This window comes from Halichoerus grypus, chromosome 4, assembly GCF_964656455.1.
Source record: "Halichoerus grypus chromosome 4, mHalGry1.hap1.1, whole genome shotgun sequence".
Lineage (NCBI taxonomy): Eukaryota > Metazoa > Chordata > Mammalia > Carnivora > Phocidae > Halichoerus > Halichoerus grypus.
In genome coordinates this window covers 166,622,873-166,642,921 of record NC_135715.1, presented here as the reverse complement: position 1 = coordinate 166,642,921, position 20,049 = coordinate 166,622,873, and the positions used below count along the sequence as shown (strand labels likewise).

The following is a 20,049-nucleotide window of genomic DNA, read 5'->3' as shown; positions in this document are numbered from 1 at the left end:
TGAATAATCTGAAAAGGCAATTGAGAAAACAAGTCCATTCATAACACATCAAAAAGAATAAAATATTAGGAACAAACCTAACCAAAAGGTGAAAGACTTGTACTCTGAAAACTACAAAACATTGGTGAAAGGAATTTAAGGCAGCACAAAAGTGGAAAGACATCCTGTGATCACGAATTGGAAGATTTAATATTGTTAAGATGTCCATATTACTCAAAGCAATCTACACAATCCCTATCAAAATGCCAATGGCATTTTTTTTTTTTTTTTGCAGAAATAGAAAAATTCATCCTAAAATGCATTTGGAATCTCAAGGGACCTCAAACAACCAAAACAATTTTGAAAAAAAAAAAGTTGGAGACCTCACACTTCCTTATTTCAAAACATACCTCAAAGCTACAGGAATCAAACTGTGGTTCTTGCGTAAAGACAGACAAATAAATGGGATTCAGAAACAAACCCTTGCTTGTATGGTCAAGTGATCTTTGATAAGGGTGCCAAGACCACGTATGGGGAAAAGACGGTCTCTTCTACTAATGGTGTTAGGAAACTGGATATCCACATGCAAAAGAGTGAAGTTAGACCCTTATTTTACGACATATAAACAAGTTAGCTCAAAATGGGATAAAAACCTAAAACTGTAAAACTAGAAGAGGGGGAAAGCTTCAAGACATTGGGTTTGGCAATGATTTACTGCTTATGACATCAAAAGTATAAGCAAAGGGAGATAAATGGGACTATTTCAAACTTAAAAACTTTTGTGCATCAAAGGACACAATCAACAGAATGAAAAGGCAGCCCATGGAATGACAGAAAACACTAACAAATCATACATCTGAGAAGGGGTTAACATCCAGAATATGTAAGAACTCCTACAATGCAACAACAACAAAAAAAATCAAGAAGCCAAATTTTAAAATGGCCGAAGGATGTGAACAGACATTTCTCCAAAGATAATAGACAAATGACCAACGCACATCCGAAATTATGCTCAACATCACTAATCATGAGAGAAATGCAAATCATAACCACAATGAGGTATTACCTCACACTCGTTAGGATGGCTACCATCAAAATGGGTAAGTGTCAGAAGGGACATGGAGAAATTGGTACCCTGTATACTGCTGGTGGGATTGTAAAAGGGTACAGCTGCCAGGGAAAACAGTATGGAGGTTCCTCAAAACATTAAAAAAAAAAAAAAATAGGACTACCGCGGAATCCAGCAATCCCACTTCTCTGCATTTATGTGAAAGAATTTTTTAAAGGATCTTGAACGTGCATTTGCACTTGCATGTTCATTATTCACAGTATTCACATGTTCATATTATTCACAGTAGCCAAGAGGTGGAAGCAATTCAAATGTCCACTGATGATGAATAAAGAAAATGTGGTACATACACACAATGGAGTATCATTCAACCCGGAATATCATTTTTTTTTATTTTATTTATTTGAGAGAGAGAGCGCGAACGCACATGATAGCGGGATGAGGGGCAGAGGGAGAAGCAGGCTCCCCGCTGAGCAAGGAGCCCAATGCAGGACTGGATCCCAGGACCCTGGGATCATGCCCTGAGCCGAAGGGAGATGCTTAACCATCTGAGCCACCCAGGTGTACCTCATTTAACTTATAAAAGGGAGGAAATGCTACAACATGGATGAATCTTGAGGATATTACACTAAGTAGCATAAGCCAGCCACAGACAAATCCTGTATTAAAGAACCTAAAGTAGTCAAATTAATGAAAACAAAGTAGAATGGTTACCAGGGACCAGGGTGAGCAGGAAGAGTTGTTCAATGGGTATAGTTTCAGGTTTGCAAGATGAAAAACATTCTGGGGGTATGATGTGCAATGTGAATATAGTTAACACTACTAAACTATATACTCCAAAATGGTTAAGATGATACATTTGGGATGGTTTTGAACAACTATTTTTAAACTTATGGTTAAAAATCTTAGTTTTGTTAAGCATTGACCCAGGAACTGTGCAAGAAATGAATTTCCACCACAGGACACTTCCAGGTGGGTGGGAACAGAGAACTGGGTGCCTGGCTCCTGCCCAAGGACCTTCCCACCACGGCAGCGGGGTGCTGCCCAGCGGCTCTCGTGGCCCCAGGGGAGCCCAGGCTCGTGACCCCGGGAGAGCAGCTGCACCCACAGCTGCAGACCGCAGCACAGCTGGATCCACTTCAGGGAGACTCCTCTGAACAGGCGGGGCACTAATTAACAGCTTAGAGAGCCTGCCAAGGAGGCGAATCAGCCATTCCCGCTGAGAAAGGGCAGTACCTTCTTGAGTGTCCCATCAGGAAAGCAGAAACACATGGAGAAAAGGACGGCAGAAAAGGTGAATCCATTACTGGCAGAATCGAACACACAGATTTAAGACCTCCTTTTCTGGGACTTAAGAAGGCCATTTACTAGTGAAAGACTTAAATTCTCCGGTGGGGAAACGAAGGGCAAGAGAACGAACAGAAGGCAATGCTTCGGGGGCCAGGGACGAGGCTTGGGCACCAAACTCCATCTCCCCTTGTTAATTTCCTCAAGCTGATTCAAAACGAAGTGAAGCTGATTCTCAGTTTATTGTAAGTCTTCTTTATTTACAGTATAAGTCTCCAAAAGGTCAAGGCAGTTTTATCTCTTAAATAACATGTCAATCATATAAAACAGCTAGAACCAAAGTAGAGAAATATATACAATATAATACATTAAGTATTTTCAATATTGTTAATTGAATTCTTCATATTAAATTAAAAGAGGATATTATGATTTACAATGTCATTTCTCTAGTTAAAATTAAACCTGTCAAAAGACATAATGTACATTTTTTACAAAACCAGCACAGCAGCATTAATAAAACTGCTCATGATTGTAATTTTTGTTTTTCTATAATACACTGCACCCGTGTTACAAAAACAAACAAACAAAAAGGCATTGCACTAGATGGTTTGAATACTGCGTAAGTCAGTATGTTAATACTTGAGGAATAATGAATGGCCTGACCTGTTTCACCACGAGGCTCATTCACAAGAGTTTTCATTCCGCTAGCTCAGCAAACTTTCTACAGGTAGATGACTTTTCCTTGGCAGTTTTATACAAGCCCACTGCTAATGGGTACAATGCCAATGAGACACTTGACGCCACCAAAACCAACACAAACCTATTTACAATACCCAATAAAAGCCAAAGCTAGAAAACCACTCACTGCTGGATCGAGGAAAAAATTATAAGCAGCACTTTCTGTAGGAAATTTTCAATGTCTATAAATTTATTCAACAGACTACAAAAGGGCCTGCAAAAACCAATTCCCCTTATTTTTCTCAGACTTGGATAAGAAAAAAGTAAATCTTTTTTATTTTTCCATAAAGTTTTGATGGCATCAAAAACCTTCACATTTATAAGTAAGATTTTTATACAATGCAACACATTCACAGAGTTTTCTTGTGCTACTATCAATTATTCTCAGGGTTCATATTTTATTCTAAGGAAGAAAGTATTAAGATTTCTTCCTCAGTCTTAACTTTTCAACATCAATATTCTCCAAGCCAAGGAAGGGAATTCAAGAGAGGTGAGTGGTCATTCAATGCTTAACACCAAGGAGCACAATATTGGAAACGCCTTATATATACATATAGTAGTGACCTCAACAAAAGCAGCCGGGGCTGAGGATATAGTTCTACCACTCACAACAAGTTCATTTCCCTTTCATTAAGACAGTTTTAAAAGGACAGATCACCCTTGCAAGGCTGCAAGTATTGCTTCAGATGATATTAAACTGGAATTTTTTTAGCCATAAAATCACCTAAGAGGCAGCAGTGCTTTAAAAACTAGTTCTTCAAGTCACCGGCAAGGAAAACAAAACCAACACGACACATACTACTGTCAGGAGTTATTCCAGTGGAGGATCCAAGCTATACATAGCAGGGTGTTGAGACGAAACAAAGAAACAACCTGATCACAGCGAAGGAAAGCTACCTATTCTCCTGCGGTGTGCATGACTGAGGGTGCAGGAAATGGACAGATAAATAACCCTAAGTTTCCTGCCCGAAAGAAAGAACAGAGACAAAACAGTGTTTGCATTCAAAGGGAGATGCAAAATCCATTGAGGTTACGTTCCACCCACGTTTCATTCCTGCAGGAGCCCGTCCTTTTCCAGTCTGTAATATCAAAATTAAAACCACTAGTGTTCTGTGCGTTTTCTAAAGGCACACCACATGTTTTTTTAAAAAGTGCTTATCATCAGTCCTAAGTCCTTGGCCAACTTGTTTCTAGTTCAAAACAAACCACGTATCCAATAAGCACCAAACACCAAACTAATGCTTTCGTTCTCTAAAGCAAACTTTCCGAAATGTTCCTATTTCACATACTTACAGTCTTTGTAACTGGAATGTATCCAGATTTCCTTTTCTTATTTTGTGAAAGTTACAATAGAAATGTGCTATGATAGGAAGCCTGAAAAGAGGAGAACTTTATAAAACTTTACAAATCCCCCAATTACCCTTGTTGGCAAAAGCAGCCACGAGGAAATATTTGGTGTTCTGTTATGTCCTCAAAGTCAGTTTAATACTGTATCTGATCACTTTTAAACAAAAACTCTATTAAACAAGAAGTTCCTTCCTACAAATATTTTATCCCTTAACATTTCTCAATAATCAGAACTGGCTTAGAAACTGGTGCAGAAAGTTAAGAAATGGATGTCCACACTAGAAACCTCTTAGTTTTACAGATGTCATTTAAATTGCTATATATATTGAAAAAGACACTTTACCTTTACAGAAAATAAGCAAGTGTTCACCTCTCACCCAATTTCTTGGATAAGGTCTAATTTATTTTTTCCATTAAAAAAAAAAAAATCCTTAGTAATTCTCCCTTTGGGAAGTTAGTCATGATAGACTCATTTACTGTTTCCCTGCAAGCGGAGGAAAACCTAGAGTATGAGCATGTGTGGATAAGTGCAGTTTAACCTATTAATTGCACAAAAGTTATAAATAAGCTTAAAAAACAGCTCCAAAAGGCTTATTAATGGCTAGAGTCTCCTGTCACCCACAGAGAAGACAGAACTTAAAAAACATCAAGCACCCTCAAAAACAAGGCAAGGTAAGAACACGACAGGACTCCCAATTTAAGTCAAATACCTCAATAAAACAAGAACAGACTGGGTCCATCTGTTTCACTGGCCATTAAGAGAATAAGTCAGAATTTTTAAAGGTTTCAGAAATTCTGATAATACGCAACATTACATTGTTACATAAGAAACACAAATTCACCAGCTCTACAAATGCTAAGTAAAGAATGTGTCAAATGGGATGCTGGGAAAGCCACAATCTAGGAAGCATTATTGTCTTAACAGGACTGTTAACAAATCTGACACCCCATTTCTTCACCCTATCTCCTTATCTCTGACCATACATTCGTCTTAAGCCCTTTGAAATGTGTCTATAGTTTAGCTTAAGTGGAAGAATGTTCATGCAACTTCCCAGCATAAGACAGCTAACTTGTAGGTATCAAAAACCAAAGTGCAAATCCACGGCATTTTAACCCTTCAATTACAGACAGCCCACATGACTGCAGGATGGGAAGGCCTTGGCATACAGTGGTGAACATGATGAAGAAATAAAACATGTAGCTTATTTTTGGTCCTTTGGTCCAGGCCCCTTTCATTCATGGTCCATTTTAAAATCATGTGCTCCCTTTCAGCAGTTCAGACCTAAACCTGTCCAGTGGTCTGGTACCATCAGGAAATACTTGTCCATTGCTTCACAAAATCTAGTCCTGTACAGCTCTGGAGAGACCACAGTTGGCATTTTACCTAAGATTATGGAAGAGCAAAGGGAAAAAGCTGTTACAGAGTTGATCAGCAGCTGACTTGAATAGCTATGTTCTTTCATGACAACTGCCATAAAGACACACACACACACCAGTCTCAGAAAAGAGGGAGAGGTGTCCACTGTGCCACATGACATGGGACAGGGCCTTCCTGAGAGGGGTTTCCATTTTAAAAGACTAGCTCTTGGGTCACCTGGGTGGCGCAGTCGGTGAAGTGTCCGACTCTTGATTTCGGCTCAGGTCATGTTATTAGGGTCCTGACATTGAGCCCCGAGTCAGGTTCTGCACTGAGTGTGGAGCCTGCTTAAGATTATCTCCCCATTTCCCTCTGCCCCTGTCCCCTTCCCCACCCCCTACTCTAAAAATACGAGCCTAGCTCTTGCCTAGAGATGAGAGATGTATGAAAGCACAAAATGGAGCTAGAAGTGCTCAGAGAACTTAGAAGATTTCAAGTGTTAATTAAAAACAACCTCTTATTCAGAATATCTGGCCTTTTTTGCGTAACTTTTCATTCTGGCATTTTAACACAACTTTAAAACCAATTATTTCCCCACCTCTGCAATTTCCTTTATTATCTGATCATTTTGGAAATGATAAAATCAAAGATGACCACTTGTTTTTTTAGAATTTAAAAAAGTACCCATTTTTTAAATGTTAACTGATAAGGAAGACATGAGAACAGTTTAAAGAATAAACAAAAATTCTGCTCACCTTGTCCTCCTAAAATTCCTGTTGATTTCACAACCATCTCAAGCTTTTTGTCCCATGTAAATGTTCGAATATAATCTGTTACAGGAGGGAAGATTAGCAGTACAGCTATGTTAGTAAATGTAAGAAGATAACAGTAATTACTATTACTTCTACAGTGTTTACTGAATGTTAACAATATTGCCAGACACTGTCCCAAGGGTTTTTTCCATATTAATTCTTTTAATCCTCCTAACAACTTCACAGGGCTTCCTTTATGAGTAACTTTTTGAATACAGGTATTTTTGGTAAAGACAATGAAATGAAAGGAGGACACTGAAATAGAAGGTAACTAGAATTTAAAAGCTATTGTTGAATTTTCAAATCAAAGTTGGTGAGAATATTTAATAAGCTATGACTAAACCAGGTTCAGTATAATCTTCAAATTTACTCTGGCTTCAATCATGAACTATAAGTAGCATATGCTTACTGACTTACCTATAATTCCGACTACCAGCTCATTGCTAGTATCATCTCGCCCAACCAGCAAAGAATAATCTATAATGAGGTGGCTAGAAAGAAAGTGGGAGTCACTACGGATCGAGGCTCTCAGCACGGCTTTGGAATGAGAACGGATGTACAGAGGGTTGTCTCGAACCATCTTTAAGAGATTTTCATCCAGCAGGACCACATCACAACTCTCTTTCCCGGTATCAGTTTTTACATTTCTATTCCTAAGTGAACCCTTCAAATCAAAAACCTAGCAGAAAGAAAAGTTTCTGTCATTTATGCATGAGTTGCATAATTAATTAATGTAATTAAATTGGAAATGCAAAAAAATTCCTTATAGCCCATATCATTACGTATACTTTTAAATTTAATTTTAAAACTTAATCATAACTTACATAAATATATTAAACATATCATTTATATATATTATATATCATATAAAATTATATATAATGCATGCATTATAATTGTGCAATACATAAAGTAGATGGTGATAGGATTCATCATTGAAAATTAACACCTAGGTACTCAGTTACTCAAACACTTCAGGAATACATTAACCCACTTAATCAACTTTAAGAAACATTAACAAATAACTTCAAAAATATATCATTGGATCATAAAGCAGTTTAAAAACCAGATACAAAGAGTCTTAGGAAACTTACAGTTTGGGTACCAAAACTCCATTCAATACTATGGCAATGTAGAAGCAACTGCATCTCTCTAGAAATGTTGGGGGTGGTAAAAGCCACACACTCAAAGGTCAGGGGACTTAGGTCCTTGACCAGTGCAATAGGAAGTGTATTCTACAGACGAATGCTAGGCAACTGTCCCTGGCTCACGATGACATAAGGAGCTCGTGCCAGAACGTAAAACAATCACATCACTAAGCACGCTCTTTCATTCAGCATAGCAAGACACTCTCAATGAAGAAATACATTCTAGTGTAAGCTCTTTATCTCCCCATAGACTGGAAACAGTTAAAGGACCAACACTCTGAAAGGTACTGTTCTAGAATCTAAAACAACCTGAGCTCTTGGAATATCTGTGTGATTGTCATAAACTTAATTTTTCTAGGTCTTAGTTTCTTCATCTTTAAAACTGAGATGGTGGGAAGAGATCTGTCTTCTAATCCTAGAATTCTAATTCTGTGTTTCTAGGATATTGGACAGGTTAAATTTTAATACCAGTCTACCATATTCTTCTTTAGTCTTTCCTATAGGGTTCAACAATTCCAAAGTTAACTTTGGCCTAGCAACTGAGGTTTAATACTATCAAATAAGATGTTATTCTCTGATTCATTATATTCAGGAACCAGAAGTGCAAAACGTTCCAGTAGCTAAATGGTTCAATATCCTTACCTGTGCCATCTTTCTCCCATAGAAAAGATTTTCCATGACAAGGAGATCTAACTTCTTCTCAGTGTTGTTCTGAGAATTCTTATAACCAATTCTATAAACTCCAAGAATTTTGGCCAATGCAGTGGGCCTCTAATCAAGAAAAGATGAAAGTAAATTCATTTGTAATTTAATACCCATATCTGGATTATCCATGTACTATCCAAACACAATTTTCTATTAATATGACCAAAGAACTTTGAAAGAAACTTAAACCCTTGAATCTCAGGAGTAAGTAAAAAGCAAAACAGCAATGCTAACAAAAATCTTAGATCCTTCATATTCTCCCAAAGGATAAGGCTTTATTTCTCAAAATCACAAATTTTATTATGACATATAATTTCCCCCCAAATATGCAATAAACCTTAAATGGGAAAAAAAAAAATCTACATGACTCCTTTATACACTTACTGCGAGGAGCACTGCTAAATGTCCAGTGGGCAAACCTGACTGAGCCACTGGCTTCTTTTCTACTTAAGGACCCAGACACTCAGGTCTCAACAAATATTTCCCAGTTTTGTCTCAACAAACTTACAAATTATAACGTGCAGCTATTTTCATCCAAACTCAATGTTTCTACACACACACACACACACACACACACACACACACACACACACACACACACTAATTAAATGCAATCTGCTGGAGATCTCTCGGCTCCTCACTGGCAAAGGCAGGAAAGAGCATGAAATGAGTGCATTCTATCACACCTCAGTAACATAACAGAGACCCAGTCACGTCCCGTTCCTATCTTAGCATGGGAAAAACTGCCACTGGGACTCGGAGGAGGTGAAAAAGCCCAGAAAATTCTAATTACGAACCAAGGTTTGGGACTTCTACCTTTTGTTGAACAGCATTTGTAATATAATTGAAGTAGTGCGGTGCAAAGTCGAGGAAAGACTGGACTTCCAGACGAGGCATCTGCTTCAAAATGAATCTATCATCTAAAAGGCAGAAGTGTCGTATGTGTTTATTCAGTCACAGGATTTCCTGAGGTAATCTATAATACATCATTCCAAAGATCCCAAGTGATGTGTTTGCTTCATGGCTTTAAGGGAGATTTTCTGATGTCACAGAGAAAATTTTCATCAGAACATAGGTCTCAAGTAATTGAGGGCTCAAAGGGTTCCTGAGGATTATATAGTCAAGAAGCCTCTACCTTTGACAGTACCAGACCGAAATTCATAGCTAGATAACTACTAAGTAAAATTTTATAGACTCCTTTGTTAACAATGCAGTAAGTCACAGTTATGAAAGCTCTTATCAAGCAACATCCTTCCTGCTGCATTTTCTCAGATAATTTTGTTTCCAGGGAATGGAGAACGGAATATGACATACAAATGGTCATCATCTTCTGTAAACCTTTGTAGGTGAAGAACCTGGCCTTCCTATTTTCAGTTTAAGTATTTATATTTTTATCTTTGTCTCATCAGCTCTGAGGAACCCTTGTGAGTCTTCCAGAAGTTCTCTGTTACTATTTACATTTGTAGAAGTCAGGACCAGAGAGAGTTTAGTAAGGACTGGGTCAATGTCTGTCTCTAACTGCACACCATATACATGTATATTCTTTTAAATATTGTTATTACATACTCTCAAACAGAAAAACAGAAAACTTCGTTTGCCAACTGACCATATCATACCACCTCAGTTCAAGGGATTCACAGATTACCTGAGGGGAAAAGATGGCTACTACTCAGTGAGTGAGTGACTAAAAAGACCTACCCTCAGTTGCATAGAAGGCAGCTCCTGATTTGCCCCCACGGGCCTGCCAGGGCGAGGAGTGGGAAAGAGAGCGGATGAAATCTTCTTCACTGCTGCCCAGAATCACTTCGCGCATCTTATGAAACTCTCCCGCATAGTACAGGCGACAGTAAAACTTGGCATTTGCGTCAGAAAATTCTATAAACAGAAGTGTTGGGGGGGGGGGGCTTTTATGAATCAGAAATCTCTCTTCCTTCCTGCCCACTTCCCATGCCCAACAAATTTGACCATTTCATTTTCTCCAGGATAGCATTTCTCAGGTTAAGTTTACACCCTTGTTTGTCACAGTTCTGCTAAAATGATTCTCGGGGAAGACCGAAAAGCATCTTATAACCTTACAGAAAAATCAAACATAAAATAAGACCCATATCTAATTTTATACTGGTTACTGTACTTTCATCATTATAATTTTACATCTTAAATTTTACTGTACTTATTCTGGATGATAAAGTTTTAGCACCCCCCCCCACACACACACACAATTCTAGACATCTGGTCAAGGCTCTGTGGCTCTAGATTACACAATAATTATTTAAACGTTAGATATTAAAACAAATTATACCTTATAAATTAAAATATAATTTAAATTAAATTTCTTTATACATTAAATGTTTATTTTATAAGCTAAATCTAGATTAAATAAAGCTTATGTCAGCACACAGACTTAATATTCATTCCAAGAAACAGGATATTTATCTAGAATAAGCTAGAAGCCTTAATTAACAGTTTTCTCAATTACAGTCGGTATCCCCGAACCAACATTATTTTATCGCATACTTACGAAGCTCCACATGCGGATTTATGAGTTGTTTCTTTTGTGTATCTCCTCCATCCACCTCATCTAAAAAGTTTAACATCATTAATAAAGTCAAAGTTTTCAATGGGTTATCAGTTCATTTTGTCTGTTTTTTCCTCCCCTGACATAACAATAAAAACTAACAAGTCAATTCTTGTTATCCTGGTCAAGTCACTCTCGAGAAGCATTATGTGCATAATTAAACTTTATAAACTATTACAAAATATAAGTACCTTTTGAAAGAGCAATTTTCAGATGAAAAACAGAGAATTCAGGTTAAAGAATAACTTTTCTTATATTTGATTCCTCTGATAACAATATACTAACTCTCATTAAACTCTACCTCTGAAACTAATAATATGTTATATGTTAATTAATTGATTTTAAATAAAAAGAATACAGATGAAAAAACAAAACAATATGCTAACTCAGCTCTTACATCAAGTTTCCATTACTTCTTTATCAGTTTATGATCATTTTCCCTGTGTGTGGAATAATGGTTCTCCAACAGCTTGAGATGCTTTCTTTGTCTTATAAAATACATAAAATATATTAGTATCTACTTCAGAGCTATTTTTTATATTTGATTTGTGTGGCAAACCTACGGCTAGATGCACTCTAATTATTACAAATTTGGAATATATTTCAATAGCTAGAAGAAGTGATCTTCCATGTTTCACATTTCTAAATTATTTTTTTCAAAGCACCAATGTCTTCCAAGGATTACAGCCCAACGGAAGTCTATAGAATACTTAAGATGATATCTTAATTACTAATGAAAATATATTATGCTTTCTTTTAGACTACTAATTCATGATCTAACCCGGGGGTTGCCAAACTATTTCTGTAAAGGGCCAGATGGTAAGTATTTTATTCAGTCACAACTATTCAACTTATCAATATGACATGAAAGCAGCCAATCAGTAAATGAATGGGCGTGCTTATGTTCCAATACAACTTTATTTACGAAAACAGGTCAGCACAGTTTGCTGATGCCTGGTCTAACCCCATATTCAAACACAATCAGGTAGACATATTTTTAAATATCAAAATGAAGGTAGACATCAATGCCCTCAACCCTACAGAGACTGGGAAAGAAAGGAAATGTCTGAGGGGTTAGTGGAATGAAAACATTTGAGTATGTAACTGTGAGTTACAAGGTGAGATTGATGTTTTACATGTTTAATGTCACTTGGTCTTCAGTAAACCATGGAAGACATTGCTTTTGCCACTTCACAGATATGGAAACTAAGGATTTCTGATTCTACCACACAGTAAGTGATAGCAATGACAGCTAAAGCCAGTCGGACTCTACAACCACCATGCTTTTTCCACTCTGCCATACTGAGGCATAAGAAGAGAGCGAACGCCCTGGTTTGGGCAGTAAGAATTATCTACTCAAGGCTATAAGGACACAAGCAAGGGAAATAAGCACATTTGGTCTCCTTTAACACACCTTGGGCCTCAGTGCCTTGACTCTCCGTTCCCTCCTTGCCCGTCTGCCCAACCTGGTAGTAAGCACTATCTGCTCCACGTAAGGTCTCTCTCTTCTGGGAAGAGAGATCAGGGCTTTTCCCTGCTGTCCCTCGGAAGAAGGACAGCATTCCAGAAGCCTTTTTGGCTAAAAATAAAAGGTAACATATTAAGTACAGGTCACTGCAGTGAAAAAATGAAGATTTTCAACTCATTCTTTTGTTAGCAGTAACCATTACATGAGGGTAATAAATATGAGTCACACTGATACTTTCATTTGCACAGACTATCATTCCACATGTTTTATGGGGCCTGGGGAGGGGTTATTAGTCAAGCACTTTTATTATCAGAAATATAAAAGAAAAGCAATGTTCAGGTAGCTGTATATATCAAAATGTGAGAAATTCTATAGAAAATCTTTCAAAAATATCTTTACATGGCAGTCATAATCTTTTTTAAATAAGATTTATTTATTTATTTGACAGAGAGAGAAAGCGCATGCATGTGCCAAAGCGGAGAGAGACAGAGGGAGAGAATCTCAAGCAGACTCCCCACTGAGCACGGAGCCCAAAGCGGGGCTCGATCCCACAACCTATGAGATCATGACCTGAGCTGAAACCAAGAGACGTTAAACCAACGGAGCCACCCAGGCATCCCGGCAGTCATGATATCTTAAGCAACTAAATTTAGGGCTAAATTCTTATATTACAATAGTTAATTACACTAATACAAAGCAATACTACAATCTACAAGAATTCAGAGTTAAAAGTAACATCTCTGTATCATTTATGTTCCTACATTTTAACACAGCAAAATCTAAGATGTTTTCAGCATTTTTCAGAAATTTGTATAAGATGGCCAAAAATATTACTAAAGCTTACTCTATACTTTCATTCTTAGTTTTGAGATTGGTATATATATATCTATGTGTGATCTATGAACTCATTAGCATACATGATTCTAATTTCATACATTTACCATCTACAAAATCCACATAAAATGTCACTCATAAAGTGCTTAGTTAGGTTGGCAGACACCATTATGGCGTCCTTAATACCCAAGCCCACCTGTTCCTTGCTGAAAGAACTGCAGTTTTGTTTGGGGCAGCAATGTGGAGAGCCTTAAAAAATAAATCACGACTTCTATAAGCAACTAGAGCAGAGCTGGTCACTATAATCTCAGTCTCCCTTGCAGGGAGGGGTGACCCTGAGACTCAGTTCCAGCCAAGGAGACTAAAGGAGAAGCCTCTGCATGCCTAATTAAAGGAAATAGCTGCAGCTTGTAGCTACCTCCCTTCTTTCTACTTCAAATAGAGACCTGAAATGGAACATTTTGATCATGAGGAAAACTTAAGAGAATCATGAGAAACTACCCCTCTCTTGTCATGACAATGCTGACTAGCTGGACCAATGCCAGCAACTGCCTGCCTCTGGACATTGCTATTTTAGAAAAATACACTGTCATTTGTTTAAGCCCCAATAGTCACTTGAGTTTTCTGTTATTTGTAGTGAATACATTCCTGACAAAGTCAAAGAGACCTATGTTCAAATCCCAGCTTCCGCTACCTCTGTAATCTTGAGCAAGCTACTTACGTCTTAACTTTCTTTTTAAAAAATGGGGATACGTCAAATAACTCTTATGTGGTTATTGTGGGACACAATAAAGGACATGACACATGAAAAATTCTTTTCACAATGCCAACAATACTGTAAAAACTTTTTTAAGAAGTCTCTCTTAGGGCATCTGGGTGGCTCAGTCGATTAAGCATCTGCCTTCGGCTCAGGTCATGATCCTAGGGTCCTGGGTGGGCTCCCTGCTCTGCGGGAAGCCTGCTTCTCCCTCTCCCTCTCCCCCTCCCTCTGCTCATGCTCTCTCTAATAAATAAAATCTTAAAAAAAAAAATGTCTCCTTAGCTTGTATACTTTAAACTGAAAACTCTAAAAAGGAAGGATCTGTTTCTTTTTGCATAGACCTATGAGTTTCGAGAAGTTTTCAAATCCAGTAATAAGGTAAAGATCAAGGAAAAGCAAAATATTTAAAAAGGGGACATACAAAAATTTTTTTGTAAAGACCAGAAGCAATAAATTCTTGCCAGCTGGCATATCTTATTTGATGTTTTCTTCTTCAAACCATAATTACAAATAAAGCTAGTAAGTACTCCTCCATGTATAATCTTACTTGGCGGCAGGTCTGCTTCTGCCGTACGGTTTGTCTGTCCTCCACTGACCTCAGGTAATCTAATAGGGCTGCTACTCTTCGGTCTGCTGTCTAAAGTACTAAACAAAAAACAAAAGGAAAAGTTAATTTCATACAATTTGGACAGAAAATGATTCCTGCATTAATCTACTCCCCACCTAATCCCACCCACCGTATCTGAAATCTGATTCATAATTTATGTAAACACAGGTTGTATCACAGAAGAAAAGTCTTGAAATGCCTACTGGACTTAAGAAAAAGAAAGTGAAACGTTGTAAATATAAAAGTGTCTGGAAAATATGTGAAAGCAGAGGCTTTTGTAGTATTTCCCCAAATTCATTAGAGCTATCTTAGTACCTGTAATTCAAACGATTACAGAAAATACCGATTTCATATTTCCCAGGCTAGTTACCATGATAATAAATAAATCCAGATCGAATGTTGTCACATTAGTGAAGCTGGAAAACCTACTTTAATAAGAATCAAAATAATGAGCCTATGACAATTTCTATATAAATGTCTAAAATACTGAACATACTAAAAGAACTAACTGGTTGGGGGTTTTGTTTTGTTTTTAAACTATTTGGGATCTTTAATTATTCTGGAAAATTCACAAATACTTTAAATTACAAAGTAAAGCAGTGGGTTACTAATTTCAAAAGTTACTATTTTTTAATTGAAACGAGGACAATTTAAAACGTTGAAAGTTTAAGTCTGCAATATACACTGAACTTCTACGGCAATTATCAGAAAACTACATCCAAAGGCACCGTTTAAGGCCTTCTGCTATACTTGAATTTTGTTCTGTCAACTGTTGGCTGAAGTTTGAGTGCCACTGTCCATGTCCTAGCAACTGTCACACTGAAAATTTGCAATAATAAAATTGAAGAATGAGCATTTAAAAAATGATGACATAGCCAAATGAAGTAAATTCTACTCAATCATGGATCACCTATTTGTCGGAAGCCCTTCTTCGGCACTGCTCCGCTGAGTCACTTTGGACAATTCCTCTAAGGCATTTCGGTATTCTTTACAACTTAGGGTAGAAATAGGTTGAAAAATGTTAAACATTAAGCTTCTCTTCAAAATAAATCATATACTTTAGAATAAGCTCTGCATTACAGAAATACAATCATTTTATGTGTCCATAATTAAACATATTGGAGTCAACTAACAAAAGTTATCAAGTAGAAGCTTCATGAAGAAGGTCATCTTCACAGATAATGATACAAAATACAACCCAACACACCAACCAGTATCAATATCCTAAACAATGACTGTGAAAGTCTAGGTATTAACATTTAGACCAAATATCTTCAGGGATAGAACAGGTAATTTAAAGTATAAAACTTCAGACTTTAGTATAATGTAACAGCGAGAAAAGGAACTTGAGAATGCTTTTCTATTTAAAGGTACTGAACTTTAAGAAAAAAATCCAACTCTTGGACTAGCAGTCTGAGAGCCCTGATTTAGATAAATCAGGTGTCAGGGAACAAGAGAAGCATGTATTATTTTCCCAAGACATTAGAAGAAAGTGATTTCTACTGGAATGCTCAATTCCTAACAGTACATAAGAAATTTTTTATTTGGTTGACTTTCCTACTTTTCTTATCTATTAATGTAGTATGACTAAGCAATAAAAAAAACAAATATTAACTTCCTAAAGGCCAAAAGGCAAAAACAAAAAAAAATAAATCACATGGACTCTCCTAAAGGAAAGAAATTCCTCATAATCCAAAGAGTAAACTCTAAACTTCATAAATGCTAAGGCATATAAATATATCTTGTTTATTCCTATAAATCCAATACCTACTACACCACATATTGTAGATATTCAAATATTTGTTGAATAAGCAGGCTCCTTGCAACCAATATATAAAAAGAAAAATTTACATTTCAATGCCTTCCAACAGAAAAAAATTTTTTTAATTAAACAACTTAGATTATACTTAAACTAAGTTCTACCACTACCAAGATACTGTTGTGATTAAAAAGCACTGTCTTTTTAGATATAAGATATAAATATTTTTAAAAAGGATGCTTTTTTAAGACACATGGTAACTGTGGGCATGTAAGTGGGTTAAGGCATAGGAACAGCATTACTCTAGTAAGAAAACCTTACCTGCTATGTGTGAGAAGCAGGAAGGAAAGAAAGAGTATAAAAAGATACTCAGATGGTATAAGATGCTTTATTATATCAACAAGTAAAGGTAGTAAGGAAGGGATACAATGGATACACAGTATAATAGAATGTTTAGAGGATATAAAGATAAGTAAATAACTTGCCTAGTCAATTTAGTTAGTAGAAGCTTGCTTAAGAATCATCCTGTTATTATTTGGGCAAAGAATACACTTTCAGACACAAAGAGAACAAGCTACCATGCCCAAAGAATATATATTTTTGCTTGTATTTAATCATTCTGCCCTACTGTCTATAAAAGATCTAAACAATAAGGTGATTAATAAATATACATAAAATATAAAGATCTAATCATAGGTGAAAAAGTCCCATGAATAATACCTGAGAGCAAAAGCAATGATAGAGCTGGGTTCCTTCTCACAAACCGCAATGGGCACCCGTTCATGTTCATACATTAAGTAGTGTTTATCTGGATCACTGTTCAAAATTTTTAAATAAATCAGTAAGAACAAAATTAGCAGAAAATGATATATACAAACCACTAATACATTGTAAGTAAATTTCAAGACAATTTTAAGTTAACTAAATATGGCGCAATCATAAGAAGATAATACTAGGTAAACCAAAATGTATGCAGAACTTGAACCAAACAGCCAAGGAAAATGTATCGACAGAAAGTTTTTAAAGGCAATTGAAAATCGTCAGAAGTAGTTTTCAAATCAGAGGGTTCTGAAATAGTTATTCCAAACAATGCTTTCCATGCTGCCAACTGTGAGCCATGTTCATCTCAAAAAGTATTTACAATGAACAGCAGAAGTACGAAAGATTTTGTTCTACTATAAGCCTGAAAGATGTGTCTTCTAGAAATTGTGAAAAACATACCATTAGTCCAACAAGAAATAATATAACACAGCTGCTCTCCTATTATCATATGGAAACTCAATGGTGTGACCATTTTAACCCCAATCTTGATCCCGACTTCTACCCTCAGGCCCCTAGAGAAGCATTCATTCATCTGTGTAACAGCTATGCACTGAGCGCCCACCATGCCAGAGACACAATATTAAGAAAAACTAATACTAAGCACCTAACAACTTGTACAAGATGTTAACAATACAGAGGTGGAAAAAAATAGGCATGGTAGAGTTTATAGTACAGTGGGATAAAGAAACCCATAATGCTACAAATAAATACAATCACCTTCTATGATAAGTACCAGGAGGGAAACATGACAGCCTGTAACAAAGAGACCTAATCTGGCTAGGGCAGGGAGCTAGCGGGAGGGTCTGAAGTTTATCTGAGAAAGAATTCACAGGAGTTAATGACTAAAGAAGAAAGTGAGGGCGTGGGCAAAGGCCATACACCAGGAGGGACAATAACCCACTCAAGATACTGTGATATTGGAGTCTGAAGTAGAGGAAACAGGGACCCTCACAGACAGCAGTATCAATCTGTGACTCTCTACTCGTAGCAGTATCAATCTGTGACTCTCTACTCGTCTCCTCCCTGAGACAGCTCCAAGAGCAGTGATCTTCCTTATTAATCTTGTTCCACATCCTCGGGCATTAGAGCGGGCACTCAATAAATTTAAATACTGACTGAATAAATAATTACAAAAGTCAGTTAAGAACAAAGGTCCTTATTAACAAATGTCTACCTTTTGTTTTGTTTTTTTTAAAGAGGACGTTTCTCTTATTTTGTTTTTTTAAGATTTTATTTATTTATTTGACAAAGAGAGACACAGCAAGAGAGGGAACACAAGCAGGGGGAGTGGGAGAGGGAGAAGCAGGCTTCCCGCGGAGCAGGGAGCCCGATGCGGGGCTCGATCCCAGGACCCTGGGATCATGACCTGAGCCGAAGGCAGACTTGCTTAACGACTGAGCGACCCAGGCGCCCCCAAATGTCTACCTTTTGGATACACTTGTACCACCATACAAGAGCAGCATTTGATGGCTACACAGATCAACCAGTGGGGAAAAAACATACTCTCACGGGCAGCCTGTTTTCTTTCCTACTCAGAGAGCCCCATACAGGATCACATGAAAACTTGTATGGGTCACTAATACATCACGACTGATAGAAAAGTACCACGTCCCAGTAAGTTATTAGCTCAGTAATGTCATCTTCATATACAACCAGTAGTGTGTTTCTATGATTATGGGATCAACAGATGTAGCAGTATATCTTTAAAAAATATATATATAAAAAATTATTTTCAGAACCATTAATCTTAAGCATTAAGCAATATTAGTTAATGCTTTTTTCATCCACTCATCTACTATGTGATGATGATTACTACATAATAATTCTACAAATTACATTACACCAAAAGACACCTTTTTTACTATGATGAAGTATAATTTAGGATTGAGAAGTACATATATAGTTAAATAAATATATTTAAATACGTAGAGAATAAAATTTTTTTTTTTTAATTAAGTGAAAATAAAACCACCGAACAACAGCCACTGACTTTTATAATACTTACAAAGGAAATGGAATAGGGTTATAGCTATTTCCTGGAAGCAAATTTGCAAAGATGGCTTTCATGGTTGATTTTTCCTTCACTTGGCTGTCTGTGGATCCCAGCAAATGCCCATCAAACACATCTAGGATTAAAAATATGCTACTTTTATGTTAATATTCAGGAAGAGTAAAAAAAAAAAAAAAAAAGTAGAAAGTATCAACATTATTTCTTGTCATTTGTGGAATACAGACATATGCACACCATAATTACCAATTATGATACAAAATTTCTGATCTAGGAATAAGGACTCTTTGGGGATGAAAGAAGAGGCAATAGTGAAGCATACACAGCACTGACTCCAAGGAGCACACTGTTTGTTCTACATCTGACCCTCTCTGAAATTGGCATCATGCTATAATCAACGGCTTCCCATTGTAGGGGCCGGGCAGCAGCCATGATGTAATTACTGCCTGAGCATGCGCGAACTTAGCCACTGCTCTTCCTGTCAACACTTCAACTCAGTTATGTGCGCTGTGGTTGTTACATCAGAGTTTAATTGCAATTTAAAAGTTATTTTTAAAGTTTACACTACTTAAGTAGTTACTGCTTAAATAGAAAGCAAGGAAAGAGAGAAGCAAGGCATAAATTTGCTATTAATGAAATAAATAGTTGTTGTTGGAGAAATGGCTGCAATTTCTCTTATTTTCTGACAAGGCAACAACCATGTACTTTATAGGACTCAAGAAAGCAATATCCCCAGAAAACAGATGAAGCAGACTAACATTCTGTTACTGAGAT

At 36.8% G+C, this 20,049-nt stretch overlaps 1 protein-coding gene across 10 annotated transcripts in view; it reads right to left on the bottom strand.

The window, feature by feature from the left end:
• Window positions 1-2,567: 2,567 nt before the first annotated feature.
• The window catches only part of PIKFYVE (phosphoinositide kinase, FYVE-type zinc finger containing), a 77,047-nt gene continuing 59,565 nt past the window's right edge, over window positions 2,568-20,049 (bottom strand). For 6 of the 10 annotated variants that reach the window (XM_078071251.1, XM_036070890.2, XM_036070889.2 and 3 more), the window contains 12 exons: window positions 19,273-19,393; window positions 17,166-17,261; window positions 15,597-15,680; window positions 14,627-14,724; window positions 12,432-12,596; window positions 10,961-11,020; window positions 10,141-10,317; window positions 9,259-9,362; window positions 8,380-8,508; window positions 7,007-7,268; window positions 6,533-6,607; window positions 2,568-5,804 (listed from right to left, as the gene is read on the bottom strand). In XM_078071251.1, coding sequence (XP_077927377.1) covers window positions 5,689-5,804; window positions 6,533-6,607; window positions 7,007-7,268; window positions 8,380-8,508; window positions 9,259-9,362; window positions 10,141-10,317; window positions 10,961-11,020; window positions 12,432-12,596; window positions 14,627-14,724; window positions 15,597-15,680; window positions 17,166-17,261; window positions 19,273-19,393 — 1,487 coding nt within the window. In that variant the 3' untranslated portion in view covers window positions 2,568-5,688. The other 4 variants (XM_078071254.1, XM_078071253.1, XR_013447355.1 and 1 more) reach the window with 4 other exon arrangements.